Source organism: Ixodes scapularis, unplaced genomic scaffold (assembly GCF_016920785.2).
Source record: "Ixodes scapularis isolate PalLabHiFi unplaced genomic scaffold, ASM1692078v2 PGA_scaffold7__128_contigs__length_106722199, whole genome shotgun sequence".
NCBI classification, from domain to species: Eukaryota; Metazoa; Arthropoda; class Arachnida; order Ixodida; family Ixodidae; genus Ixodes; species Ixodes scapularis.
In genome coordinates, this window is record NW_024609882.1 from 79,802,080 (window position 1) to 79,817,662 (window position 15,583).

Sequence of the window (15,583 nt, forward strand, 5' to 3'; positions counted from 1 at the left end):
GAGCTGGATAGTCCCTACAGCTCGACTAAACTCCGGAAAAGAATGTCTCCGTTATCTTTTACCATCCCTTTTAAACAACTATCACCACGTATATTTCGATCTGTACACTTGCAGATATAGTGAACTTCGCGCAATGTACGAAGCATGAAAACACAAACATAGGGTCTATGTGTATGTATGTATGTATGTATAATATGTGTGTATGTTATGTGTGTATATGTATGTGTATACATATGTATATATATATATATATATATATATATATATATATACATATATATATATACAACACGGGCACTTCACGTCATCGTACGTGGTCTCCGAGGAGGATATGAACAAATATGTGCAGATGAATGAACCGTACTTAATCCAATGAATCAAAGAATCAAAGTTTCCAGGCTCCGCCAATTTTTGGCTTTCGGCGGGTTCCTGGATACTTTGATTCTTTGATTCATTGGATTAAGTACGGTTCATTCATCTGCACATATTTGTTCATATATATATATATATATATATATTGTGTTGAAGCCTCTTTGAATACTTTAGATAGTTTTCCCTTTCTTGTGTACAACTTCCCGATTTCTTTTATAGGCAAGTGCTATTCTTGCTTGATGCATTGCTGATAGTTGTCTGTTGGTCATTGTTATGATGAAAGTACCTTGTATTATTATATCATTTCTTGTGCTCTTTTTAAATGTCTTTCTCGGCACTGTGTGTACCTGAGGGGGCTGAGGACCAGTCAAGCTGCTTGGACAGCTTTTTTCCTCAGCCCCCACCATGCGTATACATGGTAAATAAAGCTATTATTAATATTATTAATGTTTGTAGCTGTCCCCAGTGGTGTTGTTTTCAATCGAGTCACTCGGGGCTCGAAGATCGGATCTCCATCCCAATCCTTCCTTTCACACTAGGTAAGAGTAAAGCCCCTTGATACTTCTTTTAGAAGTGACGACAACCAATAAAAACGACAAACCACATTCCGCTAAAACAAAATGGCTGCATTCAGTTCAAACCTCTGCTGTGCGCCGCCATTCGCTTCCTAAAACCTGCACCGTCATGCAGTCGGTGCTTTAAAGAATGTCGCCACTTTTAGGAAGTTCCTATTTAGGGACTTTATGTAAGACCGCAGCTAGCGCTACAATCCGACTGAGACAATCAAAGAGCGCTAAAAGCGTATCATCACAGCGCATGCCATTTTTTGCGTTACCTATCGCCAACTAAACCAATCAGGCATAGAAACCAAACACAGGATTATGCCGCATTCACTCGGCGTGAGTGGTTTGTCCAGTGATAGCAGAGGCACCAAGACGAGCGTCATGACACTTCACTTTTGACTCCGCTTGATCGGCTACATCCGATGGTAGCTTTGGCTGCTGTCAGACTTAATGTGAAACGCAGTGTAGCGTCTTTTATGGTTGTTCCGCGGAGCGATTCGACACCACAGCTGGGACGTGGTGCTCTTTATTTGGAGTTCCTGGAGTAGAGTATGGGCACCAGCGTTACTGAAACACTCAATTGGGAAACCCACCCTTGTAATTCCAACCGCTCGCGTCCACCGAGACCAAACTAAATACGATAACAACGCCGCCCTTTAGCGACGAGTAAAAACATGAAAGTTCATTTATATGACTGATGAAGGCGAGCGGGTTGAACATGAATACATAAAATTGAAAGAATAAAACACAGAGGACAAGCACAGGACAACCACGTTCTTTCAGTTAGCAACGACGTTTATTTTGGGCAAAGACATTGCACCCTGAGCGATACCCCGACAAGATAGGTTGATAAGGGGGAAGGCTTACTGGGAGATGCAAAGGGTGATATGGGGGCCAGAAAGGAAACTTGGCAGATGGAAAGGCGATAAAGGGGAAGGGAAACTGGGAGATGGAAGGGGTGATAGGAGAAGGAAAGGGGGAACCATGAGGTAAGGGCGGAACTACCGGGATGTTGTGTGATTACGGGGAGTTGCGATATTTTCCAAGTTCAGGCTTGAGGAATTCTAATTCCCGTCTTGATAAGGTTACTGATGCCGATGAAACGTTGTTTTCTGCGTTCTGGATGAGAAAAGATTCGATGGTTTCACGTCCGTGGCGATTGCGGTGTCCCCCTTTTGTCTTGGTTCCTGCGAAGTCAGGCGCGCATCCAAAGCATTCGTTCGCGTGAACCGCGATCGGATGAATAGGGTTGTCGGTTCTAGAAGTGGCCTCGTTTTCGTGCTCTCTCAGGCGGTCGTTAATACATCGGCCGGTTTGTCCTATGTACTCGGCACCGCATTTGAGAGCCATGGAGTACACTTTTTCTGTGCAGCAGGTCCGGAAAAGGGTGGCGTGCTTTTTTTCGCAAGCCGGCTTGGCTTCTTGTCGGTTGATCATGTTGCACATGCTTGCCAATTTGAATCTACTGGAAAAGACAACTTTCGTGTCATAGCGTGATGCAATGGATCAGATACGATGGGAAGCATTATGAATGTAAGGTATGCTGGCTATCCTTCGACTGAAAGGCATTTTTGTAGTTGCTTTTGGATTGATAAGTTGGTGGAAAACGGACACGAGGCGTTCCACCGGACATCCGGAACTCAGGAGTCGTCGAGTTTGGCTCTTAATGCTATCTGCTGTCGAATGTTGACAGTATTTTGTTTTATCTGATGTGAGTAGCGTCTTGATGATACCTATCTTAACAGTCTTTGAATGAGCACTCTCAAAAGGGAACACCGGCTTTTCTGAACGCTGACTGAACGCCCAGCAAATGCCTTCGCTGGTTTTTTTCAATCGCAGGTCTAGAAATTGTAGCCCTTCTGAGGAAGGATGTGTTTTATTCTTTCAATTTTATGTATTCATTTATATGACTACTGCGAAATGGCACCGCGAGATGGCGCCACCGGCCCTTGTTCGACTCGGCCTGAACCAAAACGTGCAGCCGTGCAGTTGCCGGAGTGGCCGCTGCAGGAGAAATGGTGGCGTTGCGATTGCCATTAGTTCAGTTATCGAATACGGCTAGTTCGGTGGAAGGTCACCGAGAGACGGAGAGATAGGCGGATGTGTCTTCCACGTGCTCCGGATTTTCGGTGGATTACCGCGGGTCCTGAACATCTTAGGGGTGAGTTTGCACTTTTTACGCATCGGAAGATCAAGCGAAACGTGGGGATATTGTTTTCTGCACAAAACTCCGTCCGAAATAGCCATTATAGAAGAAAATTGTCGAAGAGAGCTAGATTTCACACTGGGCCTAGCGCCATGACGGCGAGGGAGCAGGAGAATCACGCTACCTTCTCAAACATCGCTAGATACAAACAAGAGTTGGCTGCTAGAGAGTAAGAAAAAGTCGAAGATAACAACAAATCGAAATGGCACCTAGTTGGTAAATATCACATAAAAATTTTTAGAACGTGGCTTAAAGAGGAGAAAAATATCTTCGAGATTATCGTCAGAATCAAGTTCCTCGATCTATGGAAAGCTGAAGCCTTGGAGATTATTACGTGCATCACGGCAGAGACCAGCGTATCGACTGGCAGCGCTCGGAGAAGACTATGCTATCAAGAACGAAGACTATGCTATTACGGTCACCGTGCATACGAACGATCAGGAATGGGCGGAGAAGTTCCTAGGAGTCAAAAGATTTTGGCACGAGGGTATCGAATACGAAGCTCACGGATACACCGAAAATTCGGAAAACACTTTCCGAATAGTAGTTGCCAATGTGTTTCGTGGAGAACGAGAATCCAACAACCAAGAGATATTGGTAGAATTGCAGCGGAGCGATCCCAAAACACACTTAATCGATGCAAAGTGGATGGGCCGATCCCGGTCCATCTTGGTTACATTGGGCACAAAGGTTCAACCGGGCAACACCAAGATCTTCGGAAGCATCAGCCGCTACAACATCTATTTGGAGAAGAAGCAAGCGTGCACCACGTGCAGAAAAATGGGACATGGTACAGATAATGGCCCCGAAGGTGTCAGCCGCAGATGCCCAAACTGCGGCGAGGAACACGACTTCCCTCAACGGGTGCCTGGAGTGAGGATCGATTACACGTGCACCCCCAAGTGCGTGATATGCAATGGACACCACTACACTGAAAGCAACGCCTGTCGGGAACGCTACAAGCCTTTCAGAGAGGACAGACCCAAACCGAAAAAGTATTTCGTGACAACTGAAGATAACACCAATACTTCTACCAGCGAAGAGGAAGAAACAATGAGCTACGCTCGAGCCGCACGAGGCAAAAATACGAGGGAGCCGCAAGCCAAGGATGCACCCGAAAACTGCACCGATTCGGCGCTTGAAAAAGCAAACAAGAAACTAAGCGAAGAATCGGCGTGCCTCAAGAAGAACTATAAAGCGGCCGTGCGTACGATCCGACAACTTCAACAGGAACAAATGAAAAGCAGCGCTCCCATACCAACGAGTGTCATCAATGGAAACGAGAACATGGAAACCGACAACGAGATGCCAGCACCTTCACGGCCGGCCGAAGTCAGGAAAGGACGGAAGAGAAGAGACTCTGAAAGCTCGGTTCAAACGAGCATCAGCTGCTCATCGGAGAGACCGTACAAGGCTAGAAAGACCGAAGACTCGTTCCCTCAGAAAGTCCAAGCTGCGCTCAGTAGCACAACGGCAAGCCTTCAAAATCTGGATGAACGTATGAAGACGAACGAAGAGTGGATGACGCTCATTGAACAAGAATTTGCGAGAGTAGCTGCCAAGCATGGAGGACAGCCGTAAAGTGCGTGTGAGGCAGTGGAACTGTAGGGGTCTGAACAGAAAGACTGGCTCGCTCAAAAGGATAATCACGGACACCGATTCGCCGCCGGACGTTTTCGCCGCACAAGAATCAGGCCTCAAGTGTACGATACTGGGATTAATAAGCTACGGAATCATAGGACAAACGAAAAAAAAATTGTTACACATTTTCGTGAGAAGGGATCTACCATGTCAAACAGCACGACATAGAATTGAATGCCAAGTCAAATCGGTCACCGTAGAACTTATGCCCAAAAGCAAGAGACAGAAAACCCCGATCATCTGGAACGTGTACTTAAATCCAAAGGATACTTCCTATGCACTCTCGCATATTTTAAAGAAGATATGGAACGTTGCGCGAGAAAATCCGGCCCTGATTCTGGGTGACTTTAACGCTCCAAATACTGTATGACTCTATGAGGCTACAGAAGAGATTTTGCGAAAGGAAAGGAAGTTGGCCACCAGGCAGAAGCCCACGAAACCTTGCTCTTAAACGGAACTACAGAATGCACTAGGATTGGAAACAGCGTCCAACGGGGTACAAACCCGGATCTTACTTTTGGCCTAAACATCGACGAATTCACATGAACCAATAGCAAAAAAAGATGCAGCGACCACTATATTCCGGAAACGAAAGTTCCACTGCCAGGATTCCGACTCACGCGACTCCCCGCACAACCTTCCACCGATTGGGACGCTTTTTGCAAAAGAAGACAAAAAGCCACACGACCGCTGGAAAATATTGACGACTGGTGCAGACATTTAGTCAAAGATCAAGAGGCCGGTACTACAGAATGCGAGAACCCTAACCATTCTAGAACGATGTACAGCAAACTACAACATGCTCATGACCTATAGTTCAATCTATCGCAGATGGAAGGAAACAAAAAAGAGGTACCCTAAGCTTAGACGACGGGCTGCCTAACTCAGCAGAGAAATTGAAGCGTACGCGCAGCAACTCAACTAGCAACCGTGGCAGCAAATGTGCGACGAGCTGCAAGGCAGATTACACACAAAGAGCGCCTGGTCCCTCTTTCGCTATGTGATGGAACCTGACGATACCAAACTAAAGAAGAGGAAACTTCTCACCAAACTCGTTCGGGAACTCGATGGCGAAGACATCTACGCAAGACTTAGGTCCCTGTATCTGGAATCCCCCCAACCTGCCACGCCGCTATCAACAGCGTACGGCGGAAACGAGAACGACAGGCTCGATGCACCAATTACCGAATCGGAAGTGTGTCTCGTCATGGCCGGAGTCAAGACTACTTCGACACCGGGCGCGGACAAAGTCACGAACCGAATGCTTCGAAACTTGGACGACGAATCGCTCCTACGAATTACCGAGTACTTTAACAAATTATGAACGAACGGGCGCTTTTGGAAAGCTTTCGTCACGCAATCGTCGGCTTCATTCCAAAACCCAGAAAACCTCTCAAGGTGGAGAATCTGTGCCCAATCTCACTTACGTCGTGCGAGGGCAAACTACTAGAGCGTGTTATTCAAAAAAGAGTACAGGAATACATAGAGGAGCAAAATTTATTCATGCACAATATGTTTGGTTTCAGAAAACATCTCCCTACGCAGGACGTGTTTATTCACCTTCAAGAAGGCCCGCTGAATGAAAGCAGAAATTGGGCCGCACTCGCCGCACTCGATTTGAAGAAGGCTTTTGACCGCGTATCCCATGCGGCAATCTTGAACCAAATTTCCAAAACCAGGCTGGGGGAGCGGACCTTTAACTACGTCCGCTCTTTCCTGCCTGGCCGCACAGCCAGCATCCAACTAGAAGGCGAAACTTCGGAAGTTTTTAGCATCAACAACGGATGCGGTACGCCACAAGGGGCAGTCATGTCCCCGCTACTGTTTAATCTGGCCATGATACCCATGTCGAAAAAGTTGGAACTGGTTGGAGGCCTGCAGCACGCCTTGTAAGCCGACGATATTACGATTTAGACAACAACCCATCCCCCTACATGAGCAAAGCCATAAAGTTAGGGACGAACATCGTAAGAGAGAAAGCGAAAGCCATCGGACTGGAATGCACCACCGAAATGTCGGCACTACTGGTCCGACCCCACAAACACAAAGCTTACCAGCAGGAAACAGAGTTCTGCCTCAAGACGGAAGGTATAGACAATCCTAGGACAGACAATGTACGACTTCTCGGAATGATAATTTCAATATAGAACGAGCAGAGCAGTATCATCAAGTACATCAGGAAGCACGCGGACAACCTCGCCCGACTAGTTCGACGTGTGTCCCGCAAGAGCTACGAACTCAAAGAGAATGGGACTTGCCGACTAGTTCACGCATTCGTGTTCAGTCGAACCATCTACGCGGCACCATACATGCACCTGAACGAATGAATAATCAAGAACTAGATACAATTATGAGGAAAGTCTTTAGGACCGCGCTTGGTCTACCAACGTGCACGCCAAACGACGCGCTGGAACAACTCGGACTTCATAACACTTTCGAAGGAATGCGACTAGCACAGAGGACAGCTTAAGAACAGCGCCTGTTGAAAACTGCAACAGGCCTCATCACTCTGCAGCGCTTTGGAATCAAGCAATCGAACAAAGAAGTCAAACAGAAACCGATCCCAGCAACATGGCACCGGGCTTTAAGAGTTATGCCGCTGCCCAAAAACATGAATTCCGCGAGGGACAAGGGACCAAGAGAAGGAAGAGCCAGGGCACTGGACATGCTACATAATGGTCAAGAACACGTGTACCACGCAGACGCCAGCACACACCCCTCCGAAGAAAACAAGTGCGTGGTTGCCGTGTACAACGCTAACTGCACAACCACCGCATTATTACGAGCGGGCAACGTCGACGAGGCAGAAAAGGCGGCCATCGCTTTGGCCCTGGACACTGCCGTAGCAAAGGGCCACCCTGCCACCATCACATCTGAGTCAAGATCGGCCATTATGAACCTAAGCAACGGTAAAGCCGGACCTGCTGCAAGAAACCTATTACTGAAGACGACGCCAAAGGAAGAAGCCAGCTACTCGTTGACGTGGGTACCCGGCCACTCAGGTCACTCTGGCAAAGAGGGGCCTCACTCGCTAGTGGTCCGTGCGCAAAAAATCCGGACCAATGGCGGCATGGGCATCCCCGCCACCGACGGAGACGACAATTACGGGGCCTCACCACTCACGCGGAGTGCCGTAACATATAATGAGATCCTCAGAAACCTCAAGATTCGGCGCAAGATTTTGGGTGAGCCTCACAAGAACCTCACGCGACTTCAAGAATATACGTGGCGGCGCCAAAACTCCGCAACTCCCTGGCTCCCCGAGCCCTGAGAAGATCGCGGCCAGATCTCTTCAAGGGAAATTGTGAAGAATGCGGCTTCGCGGACGGGTCCTGGCGGCATATTTACTGGGAATACTCAGAGACCGCCCTGTCTACTGTCCTGTGAGATATATTAGAGGAAGACTACTCCCCTCTTTGGGAACGGACCTTGATGGCAGAAGACTACACCATGCAGATTGCAGTCGCTTCAGGCGTGCAAGAAATTGAGTGCAAGCTCAAGTCGAAGCTAAAAATGCGAAGAATCCCACATCTCCCCCCCCCCCCCTTCAAACGAACCCTCGTATCAGATATTAGGATCTGATTTTACCGTTCAATAAAGTTCACTGACTGACTGACTATCGAATACGGATCGGAGCCGCTTTTTCAAAGCAGGGTCTATGCAGACTTGTGCTCGTTACTTGAAAATGCAGTGGATGACAATTACAAATTACCGAGCCTCAAATGTAATGGATTGCCGTTACAAATAACGTTCGCTGAAAAGTAACAGTTTACTTTACTCGCTACGTTACAAAATGCTTTCACGTTACTTATTCGTACACTTATCGAAAGAACAATAGAAGCAGTTTTGATATTTTTTTAAAAACGTTATGCAACACTACTTTTCATTTCTCATACTCCCTTATTATGGCAGCTCTTGTAAAAATAAAATATTGTATTTAAGAGAAAGAGTGTAGGTGCACTCCGTTCACCTGTAAGCTGACAAGGCACCGAAAGCTGCTGCCAAACCCGCCATCCCACTAGCTTACAGCCTCCGGAAATGATCCCTGGAATTGTGCAGACAAAGCTAGCGGTGCGCATGCGCACGAGATACGGAGCTAAAGAAGCGCTCTACGAAAGCTTCCTTTTGACTGGGGTGTTTTGCACCTGAGTCATTCACAAGAAAAGGAAAACTTGCTTCTAACGTTACAATGTATACCCAATGCAGAATGCAGGTGTCCCAGCTTACCTTGATGTGTTTCCGTAGATTAGAGTTTGTTGTTCTTGTTAATGAAAATATGTTTTTTTTTAAAGCAATGTTTGCACTGAAACTTTAGGTTTCCGTTCTTTTTAATGCCCCGAATTTTGAACATCTCATTAATAGATGGCTATGGAGACGACGGACACTCCATGACCAAAAACTCGACCAGTGAGAGACAAAGTGGCGTTTACGGGTTATGGAATATTCGTCGTTTCTCACTTTCACACCAATATTCGTGGAGGCCAGGGAAAGGGAAAGCATCAAGGGCGAGAGAAGAGTTGGACATCGCTGTCACAAAACAGTAGAGGATCACACCACTTTTACGGGTTCGCTCTCTCTCTCTCTCTGTGTCAGTACTCCTAAGATGACAAAACTGCCGCCCCCCCCCCCCCCCCTCCTTTTATGTGGACAGTTGACTCTAAAGTGAAGAGTGCACTCGAACACCAAGCCCAGACAAGTAAACCAAAAAACTATCGTCCGTACCCTCGAAGACGATGCTCTTAACCTCGCACAGGGCACTTTTCAGTCGTGCCTCAAGAGCGTGCTAGAATACAGTTGCGCACATAAAAGACAAGGAGATTTCGACTCCCTCGCACGAGGCTACATCGTCTGTTACGCGAGTTGTAAACGCACGAGTCGAGGGGGCACCGTCCGACGTTTGATGCCGGTGCAGGTGGCGGGAGACGTCGAAAAAGTCGGAAAGGGCGAAACGGTGTAAAAAACCGGACCAAACACAAAAAGTTTTCTCCTTCCGGGAAAAAAAAAAAAAAAAACAAAAGAAAAAACGATAAAAGGCGACAGGGAGCCTACTCGGCGTTCTTTCACTTGATCTCTGTCTCTCGTATATTTGTACATGCCTTGCCCGTTTTTCTAGTGGTTCGAATGACCGGTCATACAAAAGCTCCTGTTTTTGTTTCGGCCATTCTCCCTTTCCTGATATTTTCCATTTTGTTAAACTTGCTCTCTTTATGCCGCTGAATGTTCTGCTCGTATTGCTCCAGCACCTGTATTACGCTCGTATTTTAAAATGTAACGAGTAATTAATGTAATCCATTACCAATATTTTGTAACCAAATTACATTACAACTTACTTCCGGAAAACAGAAACGTGGCAATTACAAAATTACTTAAAAAAGTAACGAATTACAAGTAATCTGTTACTTATAACAGATTACTTTCCAGCTCTGGGTCTATACCATTTTCCAAACTGAGTTGTTCTAATCACGTCGATAAGCACTGTTCACCCGTTACAAAGGGAATGGCCAACACAATCCAGTCCGATGTACTCAAATATAGAGGCAGTGACCGTACGCTCACCAATGGGATTCCAGCCTGGATGTTCTTCTCCATGATGAAGCGCGTCCTGTTCAGCGACCCGTAGTCAAAACGACACAAGTGGAAGCCCAGGCCCCAATAAGGGGGCATGGCGGGAAAGCCGACCACGTGCTGAAGCTGCTGAACCACCTTGGTCGGGGATGGGCCAACGAAGACGAACATGTCCAGGATGCCACCGATGGCGCGGAAGGTGGCTGCCGGAGTCGGTTGCAGGAAAACCTCTGCGAAGAGCAACAAGGTTAAGCGTAAGGCGAGGAAAAATAAAACGAGACAAATATGCGGTAGTATTTCGATGTATCGCTCAAACAGTTATAAGCCTCCTGCGCTGAAGTTTGGAGAAAACCCTGGCGCCCTCATTTTGGGTAGTACAAGCTCACCTGATTGGGCCTCCCACTACTTGTAGCCCCTTCGCTGAGTTTTCGTATTTCTGTGTAGTCTAAAGAACAGAAAACTACCATTCGTATTCCGAAATCCGAAAAATTTAACGCCGTAAGACAATCGAACGTTCCAGATTCACGCCACCACCACTAGGGTACGCGTCTGTTATTTTTGTGTAGTGACGTCAGAATATCTGACGTCCGGGCGCTTTGATTTTTTTTTTAATTCTAATTCTTAGCGACTTAGCTTTGACTTCTACTTCGACGGTGTTCAAATTATTATTGTATCTTTGTATTTTCCCCGTGATAGCGTTCCGCACAAGAGAAAGCACTTTTTTGCAGTGTGAAAATTTGACACGCTCAAGTTTGTACTACCGAAAACAAGTCCTAACAGGCATCTTTCACAGCGCCTTCTAAACAACGCAGAGGTCTATATGAAGAATTGCGTGTTTTATGAGGAACGTCGCGGAGGCGAACCCTAGTCTGATTTTGCAGGCAACGATAAGTTGCTTTTTAATGTAGCCGAGTCCTCCTTTTAGACCGTTTCCTTTCTGGCCGTTGTTTGGGAAGTACTTCGCAGGAAGTGAAGTCTTGAGGAAGCGACTCAAAGTCGTCCTCCAGGCTCTTGTTTTTCTTCCTGTGTTGCGTCGTCTGATCTCTAAGGCTTTGGTCGAGGTGTTTGGCAGTCGGCCAACTGTCTCCGACCTTGATACGCGTCACTCTCGATTTGAAGCTTAAAGGCCGACTTACGAAACCATTTTCCGCGGGGTAGGAAAGTGCTCCCCAACGACCTTCGCTCCCTCCCCTCTCGCACTCCTTCCTCCTCCTCCCCTGAAAAGGGCGGGTCCGGAAGCTAGTCTCCGTGGAAAGGAGAAGGGGTTTCCTCCTTTCCGGGTGGCAAGGAGGAAACCTCTTCTCCCGCGGAAAATGGTTTTGTAGGTCGGCCTTTAAGTCAGAGTAAGCTTCAGTAAGAATTCAAACCTGAATTAATAAACGACTTTTTATGAATGATTCATAAGTGTTTGGGAAGAGTGGCTCGTATCAAATAGCGCTGCTTCGTGCATAGTGCAAGAAAAAGGGACAATATACCGATACCGGTTCTATCTGCAGTGTTGTCGCAGCGAATAAAACTACAAAGACTCTTAAGGCTGCTAACGTCTTAAAATCATTCGTATACGTAGCGTACACCTACAAGTTGCGCGTCCCGCTGAGGCATGCCGTTCGACCTGCGCGTAGGCTGCCTGGGCGGGCTCTGCGGCCGGCCGCCACGGCCGCTCTGCAAAGCCCGGCCACCCTCTTCCTCTTAGCGGCGGCGGTCCGCTGCCCCGTGAAAGGGGCTCTCTGTGTTGTGGCATTCCTTGAAACTACGCCGCGCGGCAGCCAATGGGAGTTTATCTATCAATACGCTCGTGCGTACTACAGGCTTCACTGCATGGGGACAGGGGAATTTAGGTGCCGTTTGGCGCGGCTTAATGAGCTGATAACGACGGTGCTTTCCATGGGACAGTAATGCTTTCGCATTGAAAACTGGACTATTAAATTTGCACCCCTCTGCACACCCCTAAATGATTTTTAATAAACCCATTGAAAATATAAACATTTTGAAGGGATCTGTCAGGCAAACGTAGCGAAATTCAGCAAGTGACTTACGTTTTATTTTATACATTTTAATATATTTTTTAACGCATCCTATATTTCTTTTCAGTAGGGAAGTGTGTGCGATAGGTGGTTTGAATTCTTAGCGCTTAGTCAATATTCTTTTATAGCCAAAGGAAAAGCCAAGGCGTACCGTCTTTATTACCGGTATTGAAGCTAGGAATGATATTTGTCTATTTGATTTGAAGTTTGATTCGCACAACCATAATGTTTAATCTTTTATATACAGGTGTGCCAAGAGTGGTTTGAATCAAACAACGCAGCATCGTTCCATCACATTACAGGAAAAAGAAACGACACAATTGCTACCTTCTAGGGTTAAAGCTAAACTGGCACTGATGACACTGGAACGACACACAAAGGGCAGAATTTTAAGATGTGTGGTATATGGTATTCATGACAAATATCTGTGATACAGTGAAAAAGATTAACTGGGATATGAGAAGAGGAAGAGGACATCTTGCGCCTGAGTTTTAACTGGGATAATTTTAAGACATGGTGTTTAGCAACGGATGTAACCCCAGAAAATATAATAAAAAATAAAAAAACACGTAGAAAGATACAAATATTTGGAGGTGTGACTTCATTAGTGAAGGATATATTTGAAGAAACTGGAAGGAAATATAATTAGGTGTGGCCGAATAAATTCAGCGACCACAGAGCTCAAGCGACTATGGAATTATGATAAATGGTGCATGGTAAATGGTGGATTGTAAAAAGTGACGATGTCTGAATTTTATTTTGGCAACTGTGTTGGCATGAGGTCAGAGGTTCAATTATGACCGGACATTCGACAATGAAGCGTGAAAAGACTGCCACTGAAAACTTATGTAAACTCACCAAGTTAGGTGGTGGACTTTGGCTGGTCGTCCTTTGAAAAACTAGTAAATTGAAATTTGATCAAAAGGACTTAACTGAAATCGGCAATGGAGGGTTGGCACGGAAAGTATACAGGCAGTTTTGCGTCAGGAATTAAGCGTATAAGGAACAAATCAAACCTGAAAGGTAGCATTGAAATACCGACAAACTATAATATAGTTCATGGGACTGAACTATATTATAGTTTGGACAGAGGAAAAAAATAGTAGAAAAATCCGAAAGGAAAATGTGAAAGGGAAGAATATTTCAAGGCAATTCAGCACATTAGAGAGGAACGCATATTTTAAAATTCACGGAAAAGCTTTTTACTATCTGAGGCGAAAACGGGAGTCTGAAATGCAAAGACATATAGGGCAAAGTTTTAGTAGTAGACGCTTATGTGTCGTACGCTACAGTGAAAGCGATTCGCTACAACATGTGGTTTTGAGGTACACGGGACGTTGTCTTACCCTCTCGGAATAGGTAACTGATATAGCGGTAGCGCTAGGTTTTGCTGTAAAAAAAAAAAATAAAAAAAAGAGATGAACAATTTAGGCTGCGTTTTTGCTATGCTTCTCTGCGGAACACGTTGAAATGCGATATCATGTGAAGGTTTCTTCTATGAAGTTGCCATTTCCCTGAATAAATGGGGGAAAATCTTGTTCATTCACTCAGCTCTTGGTCGTAGCAGTTGGAAGCCTCCTTTGTTCCCGGTCAAGCGCTGGGCTCTTTTTTTCGGTGTCCGATCGGCATGGCGAACACGTTGAGTCCTAGTGGGCCGCCGCTTGTGTTCAGCGATATCCTCTTCATTCCACTCCTTCGTCTTGCGAGGTATTCTGGAGAAGACCGGAGCACCTCCAGCAAGCGCATGTCTTATACATCCATTTTCTGCGACTTCCGGTTTTCTCTCAACTGCCATCTCGTTGCCTAAATCATTTTCGGTTTTGGAATGAACGTGGTCTTGTTTATGGGATTTCACTATTATGTCAGTGTGCTTTTTTGTGTTTTTGTGTTTCTGTGAATGGGTAGATTCCATGGAATGTGCTTAGGGATGCACTATCCCATTCTGAGAAATTGTGAACCAAATCTCAAAAGTAATTTTGTTTTGATTACCGCGTGATGAACATCGCCAGCATTACCATGGTACATGGACAGCGAATGGAGCTTGTCTTGGTGATTGAAAGCAGCCGCAACAATAAAACGTCGCTAGATATAAAGTGTGAAATGTCATGTGTGACTATTAGGATTTTATGGACGAAATGAGACGCGGAGTGTGGCAAGCCAAGAGGTGTTTATTAGTACATCAAAGGTATTTACTCCCTCAGCATATGAGGTTATGAACTAATAAAGACCTCATTGCCTTTTCAGTTCTTTTAATTGGACTTATTATTAAGGGGGTATTGTGCGCTTTGTAATCCCAGGCATTTCTAAATTACGACAAAAATATACTGTTCCAAAGTAACTAACCCTTCAACGCCCACGCAGTATACGTAGTCAGACCGGCCCGTGTTCCCGATAAAACCAAACAGCCTACGTCTTGCTATCTCTCTGTCCTGCAGCTACGCGACCTGGGAACTAAATCCGTTTTTTTGTTCTTGGCTGGCACACAGCAGCCTGTTAGACACTGAGCAGGCTTGATGGCGTTACGTCGAGACACTACCGGGGCATTCCTGCTTCCAATCTCGCGTGACAGAACAATCACTAAATTCGTTGCCGTCTTGTCCTGCTTCATGCAAAACACAGATAAAGACCCGCTGACGTAGCAGCGTTTGACTAAATTAAAGGAAATTACGTCGAGTTACAGCTGCCAGACGCCGGGACGTCACTGCTGCGAAAAATAAATTTCGACGTGGCAATTAACTCGAGGAGCAGCCTTGCGCCCGATATACGATGCACGCATGTCCCGGAAACTCGCCCTCGTAGCTTGTCGTAGCGCCGTCAAGCGCAACTCTGAATGGCGTGATTGCTCGCGGTCGTGTTGACGCATCTCCTAACAGAGTGCTACGTCGGCTCGGGTCAGGTCACTTACGGGTCAAAATTGACTGTTGGGCTAGTTGGCTACACATTGTATGAAAATTCAAAAGCGCAAACACCAAGGAAAAGAAGAGGGGACAGGACAGAGCGCTCTGCCCTGTCCCCTCTTTTTTTCCTTGGTGTTTGCGCTTTTGAATTTTTACACTTACGGGTGCAAACGCCGCTCTTCCTTCAACATTCCTGAACTCGTTAGATCGAACATTTCAATTGGGACGATGAGCGTCGACACAATAATGTTTCCACGTAAGGAGCTCGATCATTCAAAGGCAATCTAGAATAGTACGCGCTCGTCATTGCGCAAG

General features: G+C 46.1%; 1 protein-coding gene across 1 annotated transcript in view; it reads right to left on the reverse strand.

The window, feature by feature from the left end:
• LOC8037543 (lysosomal alpha-glucosidase-like) overlaps positions 1-15,583 on the reverse strand; it is a 112,255-nt gene that overhangs the window by 50,587 nt on the left and 46,085 nt on the right. Inside the window, exon 6 of the mRNA XM_040215886.3 lies at positions 10,339-10,577. Within this exon, the coding sequence (XP_040071820.1) occupies positions 10,339-10,577 (239 nt within the window). The remainder of the gene's footprint in view (positions 1-10,338; positions 10,578-15,583) is intronic.